The 23,396-nt window shown below is 46.9% G+C and overlaps 1 protein-coding gene across 1 annotated transcript in view; it reads left to right on the forward strand.

The window, feature by feature from the left end:
• The window catches only part of CAPN9 (calpain 9), a 306,745-nt gene that overhangs the window by 170,877 nt on the left and 112,472 nt on the right, over nt 1-23,396 (forward strand). The window contains exon 12 of the mRNA XM_029594190.1: nt 10,552-10,588. Within this exon, the coding sequence (XP_029450050.1) occupies nt 10,552-10,588 (37 nt within the window). The remainder of the gene's footprint in view (nt 1-10,551; nt 10,589-23,396) is intronic.

The following is a 23,396-nucleotide window of genomic DNA, read 5'->3' on the forward strand; positions in this document are numbered from 1 at the left end:
TTGCGGTGACCCCTCGCCCCGCGAGGGCGGGGTGAGGGCGGGGCTTTGGTCATATGGGGGCGGGGTTATGGATGGGGTTGGATTTTAGTGCATACTTATTTATTATGACATTTATAAACAGAACCAGCATTCCTCATAAAACAATAAAATTAAGAAACATAAAGCATCAGTTATAATAGTAAAACCATACTAATAAAAGAATATTTTAAAATTACTGATAAATAGAATTTATATTAATTAAAATCATATACATTTTTATAATTTCCCAAACACCAATAAAATATTTCAAAACAGCACATATATCAAATAACACAATAATTAAAACTAATAAGGATTTTAAAAAGCCCCTGCTGTCCATACATGGGAGCTCTTGATTTCCAGTCACCCTGATATTGTCGAGGATTAGGAGGTTATCCTCTCTCTCTCACACATACTCACATGTCCATTCTCTCTCACACATACACTGTCACATACATACACATTGATGCTCTTATACCCACCATAACCTCTCACTCTCACAGACACTGATACACTCTCAGGGTGTAAGACACTCTCTCCCTCCCCCCCCCCCACTCACACACACTCTTACTCCCCTGGATTTTCTCATACACACTCATGCTCTCACTCTTACTGGCTCCCTCACAACCTCAGAGCCTCTCAGATAAAACTCTTTGCAGCAGAAATAATGCTGAATGTTGAGAATTGTGTTATGCAGACTAATCTGGAAAATGCACTGATTTCTACATGAGTCATAATGAATCAGTCCTCAGCTGCAGGCTTCAATTGATTATCCTGGCTCCCTTTAATGTTTGCCAAATACAGTTCATGTGTAACAGCAATCCTAATTCTCCACCAGATCAAGCTGATTTCACATCCCACTTCATACTTTGTCACCTCCAGCTGAGTCAAACAAGTAATCTAATTACTGCCACTGCTGCCACGTGGCTATTGGGGAGGCGCTGATTGCTGCTATTGGCACTGAAGCCCATTCTGCTTCCTCCTCTGTGCAGGCCCCGTGGGTTTCCACTTCCTCCATGTTGATCTCGTACATTGTGAGATCCGCCATAGAGAAAGTGCTACTCTTGCACATTCCCAAAGATTACATGTACCAATCAGTAAAAAGTCATTTTTTTTTTTACATCTGCTTCCCTTTCTTATTTTTTTGCCATTTCCTTTTATATTGCCTTTTTTTCTATTTCTTTTCTCTCCACCTGTCTTCTTCCCTCAAACACACAGTCAGGTTCTCATTCTCACATGCATTTCTCTCTCACACACACATACACACACAGGCTTTCACTGTCACATGCTCTCTCTCTCATGCAATCATTCATACACACAGTCTCTCACTGGCACAGGCTGTCTGAGTCTCACACACAGGCTCTCTCACACCCCCACATGCTGCCTTGCTCAAGCACAGGCTCTCACTCTTACTTGCTGTCTCTTTCACACACACAGAGGCTCTCACATGCTGTCTCTGCAAACACACACAGTCTCTCAACTCACTCTCACACACAATCTCTCAACTCATCTCATACTCGCACACACCTCTCTCTCACCTCTGGGCCTCTTCTTTACGGGTTGCCACAGGATGGGCTCTGCAGCGGCCCTAGTCTTCCCGGCCCCGCTGCTCCTCTTCTGCACGCGGCTGACGCGCCTCTTCTACCCACGCGGCTGACGCGCCTCCTCCTTCCTGCCCGTGCGGCTCCGGCAACATTTGTCTTCCGGGGCAGGGCGGGCAGGAAGGAAGTAGGAGGAGCACCTGCAGTGGCTGATACACCTCCTTCCTGCCTGCGCGGCTCCAGCCACATACTTTACTGCGACGCGCTAGCTTTTTGGGCTATGTCTCTTCCCTTTTGGGGTTGGAGGAGGCAGGTCGCCAGCTTTGCCCCGCCTCCCCGCAGCAGCCGCGGCGCCACGGACCGGCAAAAAACCCCAACGGCCCGGTACTGGTCTGCGGACTGGTGGTTGGGGACCCCTGCTTTAGGCGACCCCTGTGTTTTGGTCGTTCGACCCCCGCCGGGGTCGCGACCCACAGGTTGAGAACCGCTGGCCTAGAGGAAGTGCTAGCACCGTGAGTGTTGAGTATCTCAGAGCCAGCCAGTACACAAGGAGGAGTCAGAGAATGGCTCCCTCTTCTTCACGTGGAGTGTGGATTGGGTCTTTCCATTTTTCTACCACTGGTGGGATGGGGTTTAATGGTGGCCACATGGGCCTCTCTCTCTTCTGCTATAGGTGGGATGGCGTCCACCAGCGGCCACATAGGCCTCTCACTGATGCTTTTGGCGTCACATCTACCGCAGTCGCTGCCCTCCTGGGTGTGCCGCCCCATGCAATTGCACAGTTTGCACACCCAGTAGTGCTAGGCCTGACAGTGGCAACATTTTCCTTTGCACATTGGTCCAAATGTGGATGACAGGAAGAGAAGGTAGGCTGATGACACGGGCAACATTTTTCTTTTGGGTAGGTTCAGTAATGGGTGAGAAGAATGGAGCAGTGGCAATCTCCACTGACCTGTGAACACTCAGCACTCCCCTCCCCTCATGGCTGGCCCCAAGCCTGTCAATGATTCTCAAGTGGCAGAAGCATTAATAATGAAAATCAGAGCTGGGCCTCTGAGTCAGTGCTAGCTCACAGGCCCTGCAGTGGCCCTAATCCTTCCTCATGCAGGGCTTTCTGTTACCACAGAAATTCATGCAAGGGTGGGACCACTCCATGGTTTGGGACAACAGTATTAGTAGTGGAAGGCAGGCCCTGTCTTCCACTAATTATTATTATTAGTAGTAGTAGTAGTATTAGTATTTATTATAATTATTATTAGTATTATTAGTATATATTAGTAGTCTTCCACTACTAATACTGCTGCTGCTGATGATGATGATGATGATACCTGAAGAGTGCTGACCTTTGAGGCACTTGTGACCTCACCTGAATGTTTTGTGACCCCATTTGGGGTCCTGACCCACAGGTTGGAAAATCCTGAATTAAGATATGTTGCAGTGCTTGATAATTGTCTATTCTGATTTCTTTTTTTCCTTATTTTTTCCTTTCTCCCTCCAGTTCTGGGCTTGGGTAGACTTCTCTCTATTTTGAATTGTTTACTATGATTGGGTAAATTTGTTTGCACAAAATTTGTCTTGGAATGCTTTTTCTTTTTTTGTGAATCAAAATGAATAATTTTCCTGAAATTTATCTACGAATGAATAAAAAGAAAATAAATAAATAAAACATGAGGCTATCTCTCTCTCTCCCTATGATTGCCCCTCCTGCCTGCTTAAATTTAGAAGAATGGCAGCGGGGTTGACAACCCTCCTTGATCACTGTTCCCACTAAACATTAAAAGATTAATGGATGGCTCCCAGGCCCCTCATGATTCCCCCTCCTTGTTTCCATCTTCAAAATATAAAACTCCACATTGATACCCTCCCCAGACCCCTAGCCATACTCCTCAGATCATTCCCCCAAAGATTAGTGACCAATACTGGTGTTGTCAGAGCAACACCGAACATGCCAAGCTGACTAGAGGGAAAACAGAATTTTCCTGATGGCTCAGCCAGTGGCTCTAGGGTGAGTTTTTATGGAATCTGAGGGAAGTTGGGGGTAATCAGAGGGTTGCTGGTAGGGATTATATTTTGAAAACAGAGCAGGGAGGGGAGAGCCCAAAGGGGGCTCGTAGCACCCTATCATACTTTAAAAGTGGAATGAGGGAGTGGGGAGTTTACAGGGGTGGAAGGAACAGTCAGCCCATGCCCACCCCTCTTCCAGTACCTGCATTTATTCTGCCTTGATAGAGAGGGTGATATGGCTGGCCAAATTTAGGCTTGTTATACAGCACCTAGATTTGGCAGGCCATGTCAGGTACCTAGTACTGAAAATCTGTGTTAGGTTAGGAGAGAAAGTTAAATAGCTAACACCAATTCCTGGATGCCCAGAATTTGAAAGGCCTATTGAAATTTGGGCATTTAACTTTTGCCACTCAGCATAGTAAATTTTCAAAGGCCTTGATCTAGTTAGTCAAGTCCTTACTTAGACTGATTAGATTCTGGTGAAAATTGACCTCAAAACTTAGTAACCTACAGTAAATCTAGGCTAGAGGAAAATATTCAAAATAAGAGTCAATTATCCCTGATCTTAGTGACTGACTAATTTTAGTACATTTGCTGATCAGTCACAAACTAATGTTAGTTACCTAGTAATAACATTTAAAAACCTTAGATTTAAAAAACACCTAATAAATACTTTTAGAAAACCCTAGTCAAATTTAAAACCCTTAAATTTAGAGAGAAGGATATGCTTTTGTTTGAAATGAATGGGTAAAATGCAACGAATAAGACCATTTTTGTTTCATTCATTTGTTTTTTATTCAAGTATATGGCACATTGAAAAGTGCTGAAAAGAGAAAGCTGCAGAGACTAACTGGGAACTAGCAGCCAGGCTGAAGCTAGGCAAAAAAACTAGGGTGGTAGACAGGACAAAGGATCAATCAAGGTGAAGCATTTTTAGCTAGCTTATAGCTGCTATCTGGATCAAGTCATGTTGACATCCTCCCTCTGAAAGGTCTGTGCATGTGCAAAGAAACCATTTTCTCTTTTGTATTCCTGAAAGAAGGCTTGTGTTTTCAGAAAATCTCTTAGAGTGACAGAAAAGCTTTAAAATAGGAGACAGAAAAATTTAGGTGTTGGGAAAGGACTTTTTCTGTCTGAGTTTTATTGCTGCAGTCACAGTGCTCTCATTGGGGCCGATGCAATAAAGGGATTAGCACCTCTACAACGCATGTCCAATGCGGAGTGAAACTAATAGTGCTCATCACATGCAAATGCATGTGAATGAGGCTATTAGCTATTCACTCCCAATGCAAAAAAAAAAAAAAATGTGCATTTAGGGCGCACATTTTAGCGATCAGAAATTAACGACTGCCCGGAGCAGGCATTAATTGCTGAGTGCTATTAAAACTAGTACAGAAAAGCAGAAAATACTGCTTTTCTGTACTGCCTCCTACTTAATATCGCTGGGATATTAAGTAGGAGGAACAACTCTTTAAAAAAAATAATGAAAACATTTTTTTAAAAAGGGTGCTGGCTGTCAGGTGCAGGAAGCGGATGCTCAGGTGACAAGTGTCCCTTTCTTGAACCCCTGGCACATGCACAGGTTAAGAAAATGGATGCTGATAAATTCAGCGTCCATTTTCTTAAGCAGCGGACAGCCACCGACAGTGGACCTCTCTCCGGCGCACACTGTCAAGGAGGTGCTAGGGGCGCGCAATGGACCCTAGTGCCACCTTGACAGTGCGAGCCCTAATTTAAATATTACATCACGCCCCCAGGAGAGGTGCCTGGGGGCGTGTTAGGAAAGTGGGCGCTGAACACCCAGCGCCTGCTTTCAGCCCAACTTTTTTGCATCAGCCCCATTGTGACACAGAGACAATGACACTACTTTCTGTCTATTTACTGGGACAGGGTAGGATGACGATACAGAAGCAGTGCCAGCGAATGCTGATTTATTTTGTGTCTGTCTGATGCAGCACAGTGCACTGCATTGGTTATCTGCAGACAGATTGAAATAAAAAGAAGCATGGCAATGCCAGCCTTCTTTGTTTATCCTCTTTCTATCGTCTTTTGTATGTGTGCAAAAGGAGTCAGCAGTACACACATACACATAAATACTGAGTTTGTGCCACTAGTAAGCTGCTATCTCTGCTTGGCAAGTTGGCACTGTGCTTGCTAAGCAATGAAGTAAACTCAGTCTGTAAACTTGATTATGTGTGATAGACACATTCATTTAGTAATATGGTAGTCTGGTGAGTGCTAGTACAATATAAATAAAATTTATTGTGATATCAAAACCCACAGTAACCACTTCCAATTCCATCCTGCCACTGTGAAAAAAGGGGAAAGGCAGGGAAAAAGGATTGAGTGCTGCTGCAGAGCCAGACTAAGTTGTCAGAAATATAAGTTGTACTAGTAGCAGCGAGAAAGAAAGAGAATCCTATAACATAAGAAAATGCCATACTGGGTCAGAGCAAGGGTCCATCAAGCCCAGCATCCTGTTTCCAACAGTGGCCAATCCAGGCCATAAGTACCTGGCAAGTACCCAAAAACTAAAGTCTATTCCATGTTACCATTGCTAATGGCAGTGACTATTCTCTAAGTGAACTTAATAGCAGGTAATGGACTTCTCCAAGAACTTATTCAATCCTGTACTAACCACATCCTCTGGCAACAAATTCCAGTCCCTAAGAGTCTTTTTTTCAGCTACAGAAAGCCAGGAGTCGAAACTGGCTCAAGACATAAGAAATTGAAATTGGGAGAGCATATGCCACTGCTGCCTGTTCCTCTCCATCTTCTTTTGGAGCAGGTGAAAAAGGCAGGAATCATCTAAGGCTGGCATTAGCAGGGCAGGGCCATGAACAAGGGCAGCAGAAGTGCAACAACATAACCAGCAGTGTGCGCTCCTCCATGATTACTGTTTCTGAGGCTAATGGAGGCAATGTTTTCAAAAACTGATTCTGTAGAAGAATTGTGTCTAGAATTCCCTGAATTAGAAAACATATATGGCTAAGCGGCAGCCACTGAACATAGGCATATATTCAGTGGCTGCTATTTAGCTGCATAAGTTCCTCTTATCTGACTAAATACATAGCACTGAATGCACTTTGAATATCGGACCCTACAGAGCTAGTAGTTAAAGAGAATTTGGGAGCTCGTCAGTAGTGTCTTAGCCTCCAGTGAGGACATGGGGGAGGTAGATGATACTGATGTTGTTGAAAGCAACCTCTATGAAGAGGAAGCAGTGTAGGCAGAGAGTATGAGTTATACCTCTGGACTTTTGCCTCACAATCAACCCTCATAATCAACCCTCAATATCAACCTCAACTCCTGTGCCAGCAGCAATAACAGCCCCTATGGATGCAGAGAGGAGACTGCGCAAACATTCCTAGTTTGGAGTCACTAAAATGAAGGAGGACCCGTATTTCGCTCAGAGTATTCACTGCAGTAAGATCATCAGTTGAGGGAAGGTATAGCAGAATTTAAAAAAGTTCAGAGAAGGGCAACCAAAATGATAAAGGGAATGGAGCAATTCCCCTATGAGGAAAGGCTAAAGAGGTTAGGGTACCTCAGCTTGGAGAAGAGAAGGCTAAGGGGAGATATGAAAGAGATCTATAAAATAATGAGTGGAGTGGAATGAGTAACCGCAAATCAGTTGTTTGCTCTTTCAAAAAGTACGAAGACTATGTGACACACAATGAACTTACGAAGCTGCACATTTAAAACCAATAAGAGAAAATGCTTTTTTACTCAATGCATAATTAAGCTCTGGAATTAATTGCCAGAGAATGTGGTGAAAGCTGTTAGTGTAACTGCTTTTAAAAAAAGGTTTGGACAAGTTCTTGGAGAAAAAGTCCATAAACTATTATTAAGGTGGATTTGCAGAAATCCACTGCTTATCCCTGGGATAAACAGCATGGAATCTATCTACCCCTTGGGATCCTGCCAGGTACCTGTGACCTGGATTGGGCACTGTTGGAAACAGGATACTGGGCTTGATAGATCTTTGGTCTGATGACCAATCTTTGTTGAGTGCCACATAATATTCCTAAATTGGAAAAACAGGTGTTTTTGAAGTCTTTGCAAGAAAAACCCTTATAGGGGTGCTTAATTCCAAAAACCATCGGCACTCATGATTAATTGGTACATCCGACGCTGCAGTGTTTCAGCAGCCACTGCCACCTGCATCAGAGAATTGTCATTATGATTCTAAAATCAAAGCAAAAACATAATCAATCATAAGACAACAAAAGGACAAACCTGACAGCACTTGGACGATGAACCCACTGCGTTTAACTCCCAATCCCTGCTCAATAGTAAGTATTCATGTGAGCATGAGCATGCTCATGTTTAAATCCCTCTAAAATCCCCTCCCCCGAAAGGTTTGACAGACACACAACTGTTTTAATAGTCACAATGAAAGCGAATCGCTTTCAAATAAAGCCCATACTAACCCCCTCTGATATCCCAATACTTCTAGTCTCAAACGACAGATAACCATTCTCAAGTGTATTGATAAAAACCTATTTCATATAGACCTCTCCATTGCAATTACTGAGGGCTCCACAGACTAAAACAAATGTCTCTATGGTTACCCTTCAAAGAGGTAAAGTGCCGATATATATATATATATATATATATATATATATACAATTCTTATATCATTATCTTTTATGTATATAACCTCTTATGGAAGATTCTCACCCCTTTACCCCAGTCACAGGAAAACATCCCATTCCACCTCAAAATTCAGGCCACAAGGGGCCACAGTGCCCTACTGAAAAATAAATCGTCGTTCTTTTTGTTCAAAAATCTATTGAAATCACCCCCCCCCCCCCCTAACACAAGGGAAGGTTTTATCCAACATTACATACCTAAGATCATCAACCACATGACCTATCTCCTCCCAATGGGTCACTAAAGGAGCCTTATATCTATTATACCTAATACAGCTCACATGCTCCTGTATACAACTTTTAACTTTGTGAGTTGTTTTACCAATGTAACACAGGAAACAGGGACACCAAATTAAATAAATCATTCCAGGAGAAGTCCATTACCTGCTATTAATTAAGTTGACAGCCACTGCTATTACTAACAACAGTAACATGGAATAGATTTCGTTTTTGGGTACTTGCCAGGTTCTTATGGCCTGGATTGGCCACTGTTGGAAACAGGATGCTGGGCTTGATGGACCCTTGGTATGACCCAGTATGGCATGTTCTTATGTTCTTATGGACTCACAAGAAGATAAACTACATAGCTTAAAAGGGCGTCTATTAGGAAGAATTAGACTATCCCCATTGAATGATAGATGGCAAACATTACAATTCCTAACACATAGGGTTACGCGTGTAACCCTTTTAAACCCCTCCTGTGCGCGCCGAGCCTATTTTGCATAGGCTCGGTGAAGCACGCAAGCCCTTGGATGCGCGTATGTCCCGGGGCTTGAAAAAAGGGGCGGGGCTGTCTGGGGCAGGGTGGCCAGAGGCCTCCGAAGGCCCGCTGTCTGGGGCAGGGTAGCCAGAGGCCTCCGAAGGCCCGCTAGGCCAGGGGATCATGTGCCGGCACTCGGCCATGGCAGGCGCAAATTAAATAATAAAGGTAGGGGGGGATTTAGGTAGGGCTGGGGGGTGGGTTAGATAGGGGAAGGGAAGGAAAGGTGGGGAAGGTGAAAGGAAAGTTCCCTCCAAGGCCGCTCCAATTTTGGAGCGGCCTTGGAGGGAACGGGGAAACAGGAAAGCCATCGGGGCTCCCCTAGGGCTCGGCGCGCACAAGGTGCACAAGTGTGCACCCCCTTGCGAGCGCATGTTATAAAATCGGGCGTAGATTTGTGCACGCCGGGTTGCACGCACAAATCTACGCCCGCGCCTAGGTTCGAAAATCTGGCCCATAGTCTCCTCCCTGAAAATTCTGTGTCACTGAAATTGGTAAAGTAGAATGTACCAAGCTATCTCTTAGATTGCGGGTTCGGGAGAAGGCAAACAAAGGAGCCTCCTGGAACTCTGAATAGAGTCTTAAAATATTCCAATTAGTTAGAATACTCCTCCAAACCTGCCACATATCCAGTGTAAATGGTAAAACACTGTCCAAGCTAGATTGATCCCGTGGGGGCTGTGGATCTTTGATCTGATCTAGTATGGCAAGTGTTGTGTTCATATGCATTTATCTGGCTAAATAGTTAGCTGGCTAAATGGAGTGTGGGGTGAGGGCGTAACTGGGAGGAGCTGAGTTAGCCGGATAAGTTATTTGTCTAAGACTGGTCGCCCTGTAGACCTGTCCTAAAGTTAGCTGGATAGATGTATCCAGCTAATTTTAGCATAGCTGGGTATATTCCGCAGCATACCTGCACCACTGAATATACAGGCTAAGTTAATCAGATAGGTTTATTCAGCTAGCAAACCAAGCCTCATTGTGGCTGAATATGGACCTCAATGTTTCTAAAGTAAAAAAATCAAGTTAATTACATTTCTATATGTAAATATATGCAAACATTTGCAAAGTGGCCACAGTTGCTGCAGAGTTTTGAAAAATCTGTCACAGAATTGGTTATAGAAACTTGAAAAAAATAGCTGCAGGAAATTGGGGGCACCCTTATCCAAGTCAGTTTTTGTTTGCTTCCTTATTGGTCCTCTATCATCCTGGATAGCTGAGCAACATACAAGATCCCTTACCTAGTTCAATATCTAGCACCTCCCCTATATCTGACCACCAAGCCATGCCACAATCCAAACTGCTATCAAAACTAGTAAGGCTGAATGCAAGTATCCAACATTCTGGCTGTGCTACACAGTTCCCAGTCAGCACCAACCTGGTTTCTAGGGAGTTGTAGCCTACTGGTACCAACCCAACTACCCCATGGCCTACAGTATCATTAGGTTTTCTGCACTTCGTTTTATCCTTTTATTATCCCTCCCCTTGTATCTATCCTTGAAGGAGTGAAGGTTGGGTTATTTGCAAGGTCTAAGCTGGAACCATTTTTTATTAAATCATATTTTCTTTTCTACAGGGAAATGGATGGAGAGATAGGTGTTGATCTCCCAGAGGTATGTTTATGCAACAGTATCGTACTAATTTGAATCTGACTTATTGTGAGCATATCATTTAGTCTATAATCATGGCCAGATATGTTGGATGTTTTTAACCATAGTGAATACCATTTTTTGGATTTTTCCTCACACCTTAAGAATGTACCGTAAATGGCACCGTCACCTGTAATTAGATGTTTCCTCGTGCACTTTAAAGCTCTTATCTAAGCACCATACACAATAACAAAGGTATTTGAATGCTCATGTTTGCCTTTATTACTTTTTTAAATATAAAAATACAATTCTTTATAAATCTTTAACACAAGGCAACAGGCAAGACAGACAGTATATTTCGCTTGAATAAAGCCTTTTTATTCTTTATTCTTATGCGCACCTTAAGGAAGTCAGCTTAGGAAGTCTAAAAGACTGGAATTGAGTCACAGAATAAAGAAATGCAGGCGCAGAATGTGGGAAATCTTACAGACTTTTTGGAACAGTCTACTGAAGACCAAATTGAATTTCATGGGACATTGTGTATTAGATTTGTTTTTTCCGCAGACAGAGACACTATTATGCCAATGTTTCTAAGAAACAGAGAGAAGTCTTTCCTAGGCCAAAAAGTTTGGATTTATCCAGACATTACACGAGAAACACAAAAACGTAGAAGGAGATTTCTTCAGATGTTTCAAGAAGCAAAAAATTTACGGGCCCATGTGGTGATCTGTTATCCTAGCAAATGCGTGCTCAAATTTAATAGTCAAAGATATGTGTATTTTGATCCTCAAGATTTGCGTTTATTTCTTGATTCTCATTCTTCTAATAATAATGCAACTTGAACCTGCCACGGGGATAGAAAAATATGAATACCTTCTTTTCCTTAATTACCATTTCCTTAGTGCTCCGTATTAGAATCTTGGATCTCATATTTCTTTATAATGGATGTATAATCTGAATGACTTTTTAATGTAATTTTTCTTATAAGATTATGTAGAATAAGAAAAATATTTCTTCTTAATTTGTTTTTCTTTTGAAAGGAATATTTGTGACTTCTAACTAGAAGCTATGAATATGTAGTACAATTATTATATTGTATTGGGTGGTGGGATTATATGACCTATTCATCGGCAAGAATAGTTTTGCTGACTATGTATTGTTAAAAAATGAATAAATAAATAAAAAAAAGAGCTCCTGCTATCAGCCAATGCCAATTTGAAAAATGGCATCAACAAGACAGGCGTGAATGGGGATAGCTTTTGCCCCCACTAGATCACCAGGATTTTGACGGCAAGCCTGGGAAGAGTCCAAGAATGGGTTTTCAGAAGAGTAGGGGGAGGACTTTTTTGCTATTTTGAATGTGGGGTTTCAAAACAAGGTAAAGGGCTTAAAATGTCCTTATTTTATTTCATGGCCCAGGTGAGGATGCCCATGAACCACTAAGGATTTTTGGATATGTGAGGAAGACTTGTACAGGGCCTTTTGGCCCATTTAAAATAGGGATGTGTAGTAGGAAAAATTGTGTTTCCATTCGTTTTTTCATCTCGTTGGGACCTCAATTCGTTTTATTAGTTTCATAGCAAAAAAAAAAACAAATTTATTAGTTTCATTTGTTTTTCGTTTGCCATGAAAGTCAATGGGGGAAGTATTTGCAACCTATTTTTGGCTGCAAAATTGGGATTTTCTTATCAATTCGGATGAAACTTCTGGGGAGCAATCATCAGAACGAGAAAAGAGCTCCAAGGTACATAGACTGGGGCAAAGTGGCACCAAAGTGGCATGAATAGCCTAAAGCACCGTAAAGGGGCAAAGGGGTACCAGGAGCGGCAAGAGTGCTTTAACAGAAGTGCAAATCAGTAGCAAGAGTGGCAAAAACACACCACAGCTTCAAAAGAGAGCACCAAAAGCAGTTGCATGAACCCTCGAAGGCAGCACGAGAGGCAAAGTGGCAACACAAGTGGAATCAACATCCTCAGCACAATGAAGGGGGAACATAGCAAGCAGAAAGGGTGTCAGAAAAAAACACAAGGCACCGATAAAGGGACAAAGCAGCAGAAAGACTAGCATCAACACACTGAGGAACCATGATAGTGGCAAGAACACCACAAGGAGTAGAGTCGTCTGGTGTATGGCAGCAAGGCAGAGTGGCAGAAAGTTAATAGGGGCAAGACAGGCTGGCATAGTGGAGGTAGTCCAGTCCGTGTGGTTTTGATAGGGGCAAGACAGGCTGGCAGAGTGGAGGTAGTCCAGTCCCTGTGGTTTTGATAGGGGCAAGACAGGCTGGCAGAGAGGAGGTAGTCTCGTCCCTGTGTTTTTGATAGGGGCAAGACAGGCTGGCAGAGTGGAGGGAGTCAGGTAACTGTGGTGTTGATAGGGGCAAGACAGGCTGGCAAAGCGGAGGTAGTCTACTCCCTGTGATTTTGATAGGAGCAAGACAGGCTGGCAGTCTAGTCCCTGTGGTTTTGATAGGGGCAAGACAGGCTGGCAGAGCAGAGGTAATCAGGTCACTGTGGTGTTGATAGGTGCAAGACAGGCTGGCAGAGCAGAGGTAGTCTAGTCCCTGTGGTTTTGATAGGGGCAAGACAGGCTGGCAGAGTGGAGGTAGTCCAGTCCCTGTGGTATTGATAGGGGCAAGACAGGCTGGCAGAGCGGAGGTAGTCAGGTCGCTGTGGTGTTGATAGGTAGGGATGTGCAGGCCAAAAGTTTTCGTCGCATTCAGGATACGTATTTGTGGATGGCCGATTCCGTTTCATGCGGAAGTAAGGAAAATTCCATAAGTTGCCGATCCATCAATACGTTTCCCGGTTCCCTAAATAAAAATGTAACCCCCCTCCAAAGACTTACCAAAACTCCCTGGCGTCCGGCGTCACGTGCTCCTCCGCTCCGGCGTCACATGGTCCTCTGCGCCTCCACTTCCGGACCCCCGTTGGACTTTTGGCAAGTCTTGTGGGGGTCAGGAGGCCCCCCCAAGCTGGCCAAAAGTTCCGGTTGGGTCCAACGAGGGTCCCGGAGCGACCTCCTGCCACGTGACCTACCTGTCACGTGGTAGGAGCACAAGATGGCGCCGGTGACCATGTGACAGGGGCTGACCAATGGCACCGGCAGTCCCTGTGACACAGGCTATCGGCGCCGTGAGGAAACCACAAACGAGTGCAGGGATGGCTTCCTGACTCCCCGCTGGACCACCAGGGAGCTTTGGTAAGTCTTGGGGGGGTCAGGAGGGTGGGGGGTTTAAATGTTTATTTAGGAGGCCGAATAAAATGGATATCTGTTTTATACGTGGGGGCTCGTGATGCGTTTCGCCTCCCCACTTATTTAACAGATAGCAAAAAATAAGTTGCGGATTTCAAATCTGTGGAAAACGGATGCACATCCCTATTGATAGGGGCAAGACAGGTTGGCAGAGTGGAAGTAGTCCAGTCCCTGTGGTTTTGATAGGGGCAAGACAGGCTGGCAGAGCGGAGGTAGTCTAGTCCCTGTGGTATTGATAGGGGCAAGACAGGCTGGCAGAGTGGAGGTAGTCTAGTTCTGTGGTTTTGATAGGGGCAAGACAGGCTGGCAGAGCGGAGGTAGTTATGTCACTGTGGTGTTGATAGGGGCAAGACAGGCTGGCAAAGCGGAGGTAGTCAAGTCACTGTGGTGTTGATAGGGGCAAAACAGACTGGCAGAGCAGAGGTAGTCAGGTCGCTGTGGTGTTGATAGGGGCAAGACAGGCTGGCAGAGCGGAGGTAGTCTAGTTCTGTGGTTTTGATAGGGGCAAGACAGGCTGGCAAAGCGGAGGTAGTCAAGTCGCTGTGGTTTGATAGGGGCAAGACAGGCTGGCAGAGCAGAGGTAGTCAGGTTGCTGTGGTATTGATTGGGGCAAGACAGGCTGGCAGAGCGGAGGTAGTCTAGTCGCTGTGGTGTTGATAGGGGCAAGACAGGCTGGCAGAGCGGAGGTAGTCAGGTTGCTGTGGTTTGCTGGGAAAAGTCCCAGATGCAAGAGTTGTTCAACTTAGCTAGCGAGCAGTCTTATAGACTGAATTGGAGAAGAATTTTGAAACAAACAAGAGAGACCCCCTGATGCAGATGTCGAAACATGGATGGGGTATTGATGTTGATGTGCAGATAAGTTTCTTACCGGCGATTCTCTATAAAACTTTGTGGTGTGGGTAAAGACTGTTCTAATAGGAAGGTCCTTCGATACACATCCTGTCAAAATTATTAATGTGCACTGGTGGCAATTCAAAGCAGCTGAGAGCTCCTTAGTGTTGGGTGATGCTCTCTATTTTTTTTAAGAAAAATAAATATAGAAAAAAGAGCATGAATAGATATGAAATAAAACTGGACTCATGAGTTAAGGCAGGATGTGATCGATACATTCTGAAGACTTGAAGGTCCTACAAAATCAAGACATAAAAAAACATGAAATAAATAAAAATAGAAAAGCCAAGAAATATGTTATAAAAGTACAAGAAGAGTTGATAGGTGCAAGACAGGCTGGCAGAACGGAGGTAGTCTAGTCCCTTTGGTGTTGATAGGGGAAGACAAGGAGGCAAGACAAGACGAGGCTCAGCCTTCGGACATTGTTAGGCCGGTAGTGGCCTTCGGCGTGCCGGGACCAGGTCTTCTCGGAATTGGGTTGTTTGTGAATGCAGCCGAAAGTGGGTGGTAAACTCTATCTAAGGCTAAATACCGGCAAGAGACCGATAGTCAACAAGTACCGTAAGGGAAAGTTGAAAAGAACTTTGAAGACAAAATTCAAGAGGGCATGAAGCCGCTAAGAGTTTGGTCTGACCAGGGCGGCGGATCCCCCTTGGGCAGAGAACACCTCCCACATAGCCCCAGCCCCCACATTTCCTCCATGGCAGTGCGCCGCAACCGGCTCTGGCTCAGCTGGGAAGGCCTCCAGTGGGGGCAGGGGGCTCGCTGCTCCAGCGGAGCATGTTATAGCCCCCCCAAGGCAGCAGCTTTGCCATTTCCCCCAGGGCCGAAGGAGATGACCGCCACTGCGCCCTCCTCCGGAACCCCCTCCCCCTCGTGAGGGGAGTGGGGTGAAGGGGAAAGGGCCCCCTGCATGTGGCGCAACCGTCAACCAGGATGTACTGTCCACCCGACCTGTCTTGAAACACGGACCAAGGAGTCTAACACACGTGGTAGGACCTGAAAGATGATGAACTATGCCTGGGTGGAGCCGCCGTGGGTGCAGATCTTGGTTGTAGTAGTAAATATTCAAACAAGCCCTGGGGAGAGTTCTCTTTTCTTTGTGAAAGACAGGGCGCCCTGGAATGGGTTGGCCACGAGAGTGGGGCTTGAGCCTTGGAAAGTGTGGTGGTTCCATTGGCGTCTAGTGAGCTCTCGCTGGTCTTTGAAAATCTGGGGGGATGTAGCAGATATACAAACGAGAACTTTGAAAGCTGAGGCGGAGAAGGGATCCATGTGAACAGCAGTTCAACATGGGACAGCAGGTACTAAGAGATAGGCGAAACCCAGGGAGACTTCTCTTTCCTTTGTGGAGGAAAGGGCTCCATGGAATGGCTTCGCCCTGAGAGTGGGGCCTAAGCCTTGGAAAGTGTGGTGAAGTGGAGAAGGTTTTCATGTGAACAGCAGTTCAACATGGGTCAGCGGGTACTATGAGATAGGCGAGACCCGGGGAGAGTTCCCTTTCCTTTGTGCAGGAAAGGGCTCCCTGGAATGGGTTCGCTCCGAAAGTGTGGTGGTTCCAATGGCATCTAGTGAGCTCTCGCTGGTCTTTGAAAATCTGGGGGATGTGGCAGATATACAAAGGAGAACTTTGGAGGCCGAAGCGGAGAAGGGTTCCATGTGAACAGCGGTTCAACATGGGTCAGCGGGTACTAAGCGATAGGCAAGCCCCGGACAGAATGCGGAAAGAAAGCCGGCACCACCTCCTTTTCCTCTCCCACTACGACCTCAGATCAGACGTGATGACCCGCTGAATTTTAGCATATTACTAAGCGGAGGAAAAGAAACTAACCAGGGTTCCCTCAGTAACGGCAAGAAGGGAAGAGCCCAGCACCGAATCCCCGCCCGTCCGGCGGGTGCAGGAAATATGGCGTACAGAAGAACGCCTCCCCTGTGCCACTCAGGGGCCCAAGTCCTTCTGATTGAGGTCAGGGCTGGACGGGCAGTCACAGCGGTTGAGGTAAGGCCCTTGTAGTAACTTAAGGGCTGGACGGACAAGTACTGTGGTTGAGGTCAGGCCTTTGTAGTGACTTAAGGGCTGGATGGACAGGCACAACGTTTGGGGTCAGGCCCTTGTAGTGACATAAGGGCTGGATGGACAGGCACAACGTTTGGGGTCAGGCCCTTGTAGTGACATAAGGGCTGGACAGACAGGCACAGCATTTAGGGTCAGACCCTTGTAATGATGTAAGGGCTGGATGGGCAGGCACAGTGTTTGGGGTCAGGCCCTTGTAGTGATGTAAGGGCTGGATGGACAGGCACAGTGGTTGAGGTCAGGTACATGTGCTGATATTATCCGGAGCATATGAGGCAGTTGGAGTTGCTGCAAGGCTTTAAATTGCTTTTATTCATCTTGTCATTCACAGGGAAAATCTGGAAACCCAAGCAAAGGCATGTTTATTTTCAAAAGCACTAGCATTTCCATCAACTCTGGTGCCAGCCTTGAGCGATGAGGGCTCATGATATCCCCTGTCATAGAAAATACACGTTCACTGGGCACACTGGTTGGTGAACATAATAGATATCGCTGAGCCACTTTGGCTAGGTGTGGCCCAACAGTGGATTTGTGTGCCCAATGTGCCAGCGGATCTGTCGCCTATACAGTATCCTGGGTGCGCTGGTATCTGTCATTTCAAATGACATTTGAAAAGACAGGTACCAGGAAGTGGATGGTTCTCCTACAGACCCCGCTGCCTTGAGCGCCTGGCGCCAGCAAGCCCCAGCAACCGGCGATCAGAGGCAGGGAGCGCAACAAAGCACCCTCCTTCAGATGGACAAGAGAGACGAAATTTCACAGTCCCAAACCAAACCAACCCAATCCAATCCAAGCCAAGCCAAGCCAAGCCCCAGCAGAGAGAGATGAAATTTAGCCGCCCAGTCCCAAACCAACCCAATCCACAGAAAAAAGATGCTTCTCGCACTTGGCCGCCCAGTCCCAAACCAAACCAACCCAATCCAAGCCCCAGCAGAGAGAGACAAAATTTCACAGTCCCAAACCAACCCAATCCAAGCCCCAGCAGAGAGAGACGAAATTTCACAGTCCCAAACTTTCCCCCAGCCCCCGCTCACCTGCCCTGGCTGTGGCCACGCAAGCCCCCAGCAGCAGCAGTAGAAGGGCGGCGAGAGAGAGCGGCTTCAGCAGCCCCGCCGGCTAAAGTGAATACGTGCACGCCTGTACGTCCAATATGGGCGCTCAAGGCAGCGAAGGCGCATGCACACACGCCGTAACCGGCTGGACGTTGGAGGTCACGGCGTGTGCGCATGCGCCTTCGCTGCCTTGAGCGCCCATATTGGACCTAAAGGCGTGCACGTATTCACCTTCGCCGGTGGGGCTGCTGAAGCCGCTATCTCTCGCCGCCCTTCTACTTCTACTGCTGCTGCTGGGGGCTTGCATGGCCGCGGCCAGGGCAGGTGAGCGAGGGCTGGGGGAAAGTTTGGGACTGTGAAATTTCATCTCTCTCTGCTTGGGCTTGGATTGGGTTGGTTTGGTTTGGGACTGGGCGGCTAAGTGCGAGAAGCATTTTTTTTTCTGTGGATTGGGTTGGTTTGGGACTGGGCGGCTAAGTGCGAGAAGCATTTATTTTCTGTGGATTGGGTTGGTTTGGGACTGGGCGGCTAAGTGCGAGAAGCATTTTTTTTTTCTGTAGATTGGGTTGGTTTGGGACTGGGCGGCTAAGTCAGAGAAGCATTGTTTTTTCTGTGGATTGGGTTGGTTTGGGACTGGGCGGCTAAGTTAACCACACTAACGCAAGGGTCAGGCTAGGCAGTAAATTAGTAGGTTAAAGACGCGGCAAGATAGCAGGCTAAAAAGGCGATAGTTGGGGCGCACTTTACTGTATGGGAGGGAATAGCTAATCGGATCGTTTACATACATATACATGCCACGGGTGGAAAGGGATACGCGTCGAGTTAAAGAAGCGGTAAGGATCGGTAAAAACAGATGGTGAATCGCGGGTTAGACTTACGCGGTGAAATTGTGAGTACACAGCGGGTTAGAAACGGGGTAACTGTATCGGCCTGCCAGTAATTACACTGAGCAAAATGCAGGTCCTCCCTAACTTTAAAGTGGCTCCAGATCACAGATCATAGCCTTCAGGGTGGATGCTGTCACTGGAGTTGAAGTAGTGGGTGCACCCTGAGAAGCAATGCTAGGGGCATCAGTCACACTCTGTGCCTGTGCTGACTGCTCTTCCTCCTACTCATCATCAGTTTCATCTCTCTCCTCCAGCACTGAAGTGGAGGCTAAGATGGAACTAACAAATCCTCCTAAACCTTCTTCAGCTATTAAGTCTTCCATTTCTGATGAAAAGCCTGTTGCTAATTTATTGTTTCACTGTAAACCTAGGTGATGTATGTCTATACGTACCGCGGTATAAAAGAATCTATAAATAAATAAATAAATAAATAAGGGAATCCCATATAAGATGATTCTTCATCAGAATCAGATTCAAACACTGAGTGCACTACATCGTCAGCGCTAACTAGAGTCTGCTGTCGCGGTTCTGCTTTTGGGTCTCACTCTTTTGTCTTGGATGGTTCAGCCTCCCCTTCCCTCACCTCCAAAACAACAGGATCAGAAATAGGTGGTGAAGGTGCATCATCTTTAAATTTAAGTTTTTTCTGGATGAGACTGCCTGCCCCTCCAGAGATTTTAGATTGGAACAGCTCCCTTTTTAACTTTAATGTTGGACTGCCTTTTGAAGTGCCTCCTCTGCCAGTGCCAATCATTTGACCACGCCTACCTTTCCGTGACATCATGGATTTAATGTCACTGCCTACTAGGGATTTCAATTAAAAGGATTATTTCTTTATTGGTGATTGAACACCTCTGTACCAATATATGTGAGTGTGGAAAACTACATACATAGTGCAGTGTCTTGCTGTACACTACAACTGAGACTGCTCTATGTGCACAAAAAAAAAAAAATTAAAACTCCAGATGCTTACTGGGGATTTGGATTAAAAGAACACCACTGTACCAAAATATGTGAGTGTGGAAAACTACACAGACACACAGGAGTAGATTTTCAGACCGCGCGAATAGGCGTACTTTTGCTGGCGCATCAGGCGCAAGCAAAAGTACGAGGGATTTTAGTAGATACGCGCGTAGCCGCTAAAATCCTGGATCGGCGCGCGCAAGGCTATCGATTCTGTATAGCCGGCGTGCGCCGAGCTGCGCAGCCTACCCCCGTTCCCTCCGAGGCCGCTCCGAAATCGGAATCCTCTAACGCCATCCCCTCACCTTCCCCTCCCTTCCTCTACCTAACCCACCCGCCCGGCCCTGTCTAAACCCCCTCCTTACCTTTGTCGGGGGATTTACGCCTCCCAGAGGGAGACGTAAATCCCCGCGCGCCAGCGGGCCGCTAGCGCACCGGGACGCGACCTGGGGGCGGGTCCGGAGGGCGCAGCCACGCCCCGGACCGCCCCGGGCCGTAACCACGCCCCTGGGCCCGCCCCCCAAATGCTGCCGACACGCCCCCAAAACGCCGCGCGGCTCGGGCCCCGCCCCCGACACGCCCCCCTCGGAAAACCCCGGGACTTACGCGAGTCCCGGGGTCTGCGCGCGCTGGTAGGCCTATTGAACATAGGCGCACCGGCGCGCAGGGCCCTGCTCGCCTAAATCCGCCCGGATTTAGGCAGATTTAGGCGAGCAGGGCTCTGAAAATCCGCCCCACAGTGCAGTGTCTTGCTGTACACTACAACTGAGACTGCTCTATGTGCAAAAAAACTGAAACTCCAGATAAAACACTGGAAGCCTCAACCTGAATACTCATGCTGTGAGTCTGCAAGCCCGATTCCTACAGTACTTACTGTGATGCTGCTTGTTGTTTGAAAATACCAACTGTCAGACAACCACTGCAACTCTCACACTATCTCCCACCTATACCACCCACACCCTGCCTGCAACCTACCCCAGGGGGGTAAGATCAGCAGCAAAATGCCACTGCTGTCAGCTTGTCTCAGTGGGAGAGACAGAGAGACGGTCTGATTTCAATAAAAAAATAGTGCGGTAAAAAAAAGCCTGGCTGCCTGGCAGGCAGAGCAGCAAAAAAGAACAAATATCTTTTTCAGCAATAGAAAATTAATTGTAGCAAGCTAGCAATAGCAATTGAATAAAGATTTGAGACACTCTGAGAGAGCTCAAACAGCAAACAACCTTCTCAGATAGAACCTAAGAAGGAAGTGCACTGTGGTATGCTTGCTTGAGGTAGAAATACAGCAGGACAGCATCACAGAGCACTGAGAACAGCGATTGGCTGAATTAGAAAAATGCTTTGCTCTGATACGTTGGCATTCCGGTCTCCTTGCCAACCTGTCTGACCCACTCTATGACAGGACTATGAGGTCACTTATGACTGACAGGAAAGGGCTGGTTGCTATGGATTTTCCTACATGACCTTCTCCTATTTCAAAAGGCTGCTAAGAAAGCACTGTGAACCAAAGGAATGAATCAAATATGATCTGTTTCATTTGTGGGGGCTTGTCATTCGTTTTGCGGACCCACAAATCAAACAAATAGGGACCTATTCGTTGCGGATGCCACATTCATTGAAAATGAATGCATAGTCCTAATTTAAAAAGGTAATGGCCCCAGGTTGGGGGTCCACCATGGCGCATTACTGCAGCCAGAGTGCATAAAGATCCCAACAGTGGCAACACATGTAAAATCTTTCTAGAATTTATTAAATAGAAGTATTCAGGTACCACAATTTAGTATATCCTGTAAAGTTTTTCCCCAATACTGTTTTCCTGCATCTTATTAAAATGGGTCAATATTGCCCTCCAGAAAATAATTCTAATCAGCCAATGGCTGGTGAGGGCAATTTTGAAAGCATTTTACCTGCAAAAATGGATTTTTTGAAAATTGCCCACTATCTATTTGGTCAAAATTTTGTTATTAATGTTATTAAACATGTTTAATTATATCTTCATTTTTTGGAGGTATGTCAGTTGTAAGAGATAGGTTGGGGGAGGCAAGAATATGTGTGATATTAGCCAGAAAATGTATCTGCAGATAAAGTAAATGTAAGTTTTTGTGGATACTTTTTACTTGGGGCAATAATCAAAGCAAAACTTCTTGCACAGTTTTACTTTGATATTGGTGCTGTTATGAACTCTGCCCGCGGGTCCCCCCGCGAGCAGGCTCACTTACCCATGCTGCTTTTTCTTCGCTGATGCGGCAGGACGCCGCCATCGGCTTGCCCATGCTGCCCGGAGGCTGTCCTGCATCGTCCTGTCTTCCGCGGCCGGAGCCGCGGCCTTCTTCAGGGCTGGGACCGCCCCCGATGCTGACTTCTTCTTCGCAGCTGGAGGCCGCAAAAGCCCCGGGCTGGAGTAGCAGCTGGAGCCGCCCCCGGGGCCTCCTACAGCGGCTGGAGCTGCTGCCGACGTTGGGCTTGCGTCCCAGGCCAGCCCTGCCTCTTCTGATGTCGTGCATCGGTGCAGGCCGCTGTCCGCGGTCCTGCACAGCTTCCTGCTCTGTCCTAGGCTCGTGGCCGCATCTCTTTGCAACATTTAAAGGGCCAGGCACAGGAAGTGTGCTGGCCCCACCTTGGTGACTGTTTCCTGTACCAGCCCTATAAAGGGCTGCTCCGTCAGTTGTTCCTGGCCTTGCATCGTCGTGGAGTCTTCGCTCTGGAGGCTCCTGCCTGCCAGAGCCTGTGTAAAGTCTTCCAGTCTTATGGAGCTCCTCATCTTGTGATGTCTTCTTGTCATGCCAAGTCATGTCTTCATGCCTGAGGTCCTCGTCCAGGTGTCCTGGTGTCTTGATCTTCTACGTCCTGGTGTTCCTGCCTTCCTTGATGTTCAATCCTACGTCTCATCCACGTTCTCGAGCCTTCTGGTCCGGTAGGCCGGGGGTCCCTCAGATGAAGTACTCCTGAGTGGACTAGCCTGCTGGTGGACGGTTGTCCTGTGCTCCTGAGAAGTCATGTCCTGGTTGTTTGTTCCTGCGCTGTCCTGTTCTCCTCGTGGTCCGTGACCAGTCTGCAAGGGCTGTGTAGGGCATGCAGTGGGACAGGGTGGTCCGCGACTCAGTCCCGCGGGTGGCCTGAGTAGGGCGCCCTAAGAGACAGTGCCAATGTCCGCCTTCCTTGCTTCTCGTCTCGTCTGGATTCCAAGTTCCTCGTTGTGTTTGCCCTTCAGCATCATGTCCCTGATGCCGTTGCATCAACCCTGGTCCGGGATGCCGTCGCATCAACCACTGGTCCGTGGTGTCTTCGCATCAGCCTTGGTGTCAAGTCTCGTCTGCAATGCCGTTGCATCGATCCTGGTGTCACGTCTTCATAGTCTTGGTGTCATGTCTTCAACCCTAGTCTTTGTGCCATGTGATGTTGTCGCATCAAACCAAGTCCTCGTGCCATGTGATGCCGTCGCATCAATCTTCATGTCTTCGTGTCAAAGTCCGTCTGCCCTCAACCTCAGGCCAGGCCTGCTGCTCCATGCTGCTCGCAGCAGGTCCGAAAGGGCTCGGAATGGTCGGAGGACCATTCACCTTCCAACATCCTCGGATGTTGGCCATGGGAGCTTGCCAGCCTGGCGGAGGGTAGACCGTCAGCCATGCGGAGCCACCGTCAATCCTTGGCTCGGCCTAGAAGGTCTGGTCCAGGCTGACGCCCATGGGCACACTAAACCACTGATCTCAACAGAA

This window comes from Rhinatrema bivittatum, chromosome 3 (genome assembly GCF_901001135.1).
Source record: "Rhinatrema bivittatum chromosome 3, aRhiBiv1.1, whole genome shotgun sequence".
In the NCBI taxonomy this organism is placed as follows: domain Eukaryota; kingdom Metazoa; phylum Chordata; class Amphibia; order Gymnophiona; family Rhinatrematidae; genus Rhinatrema; species Rhinatrema bivittatum.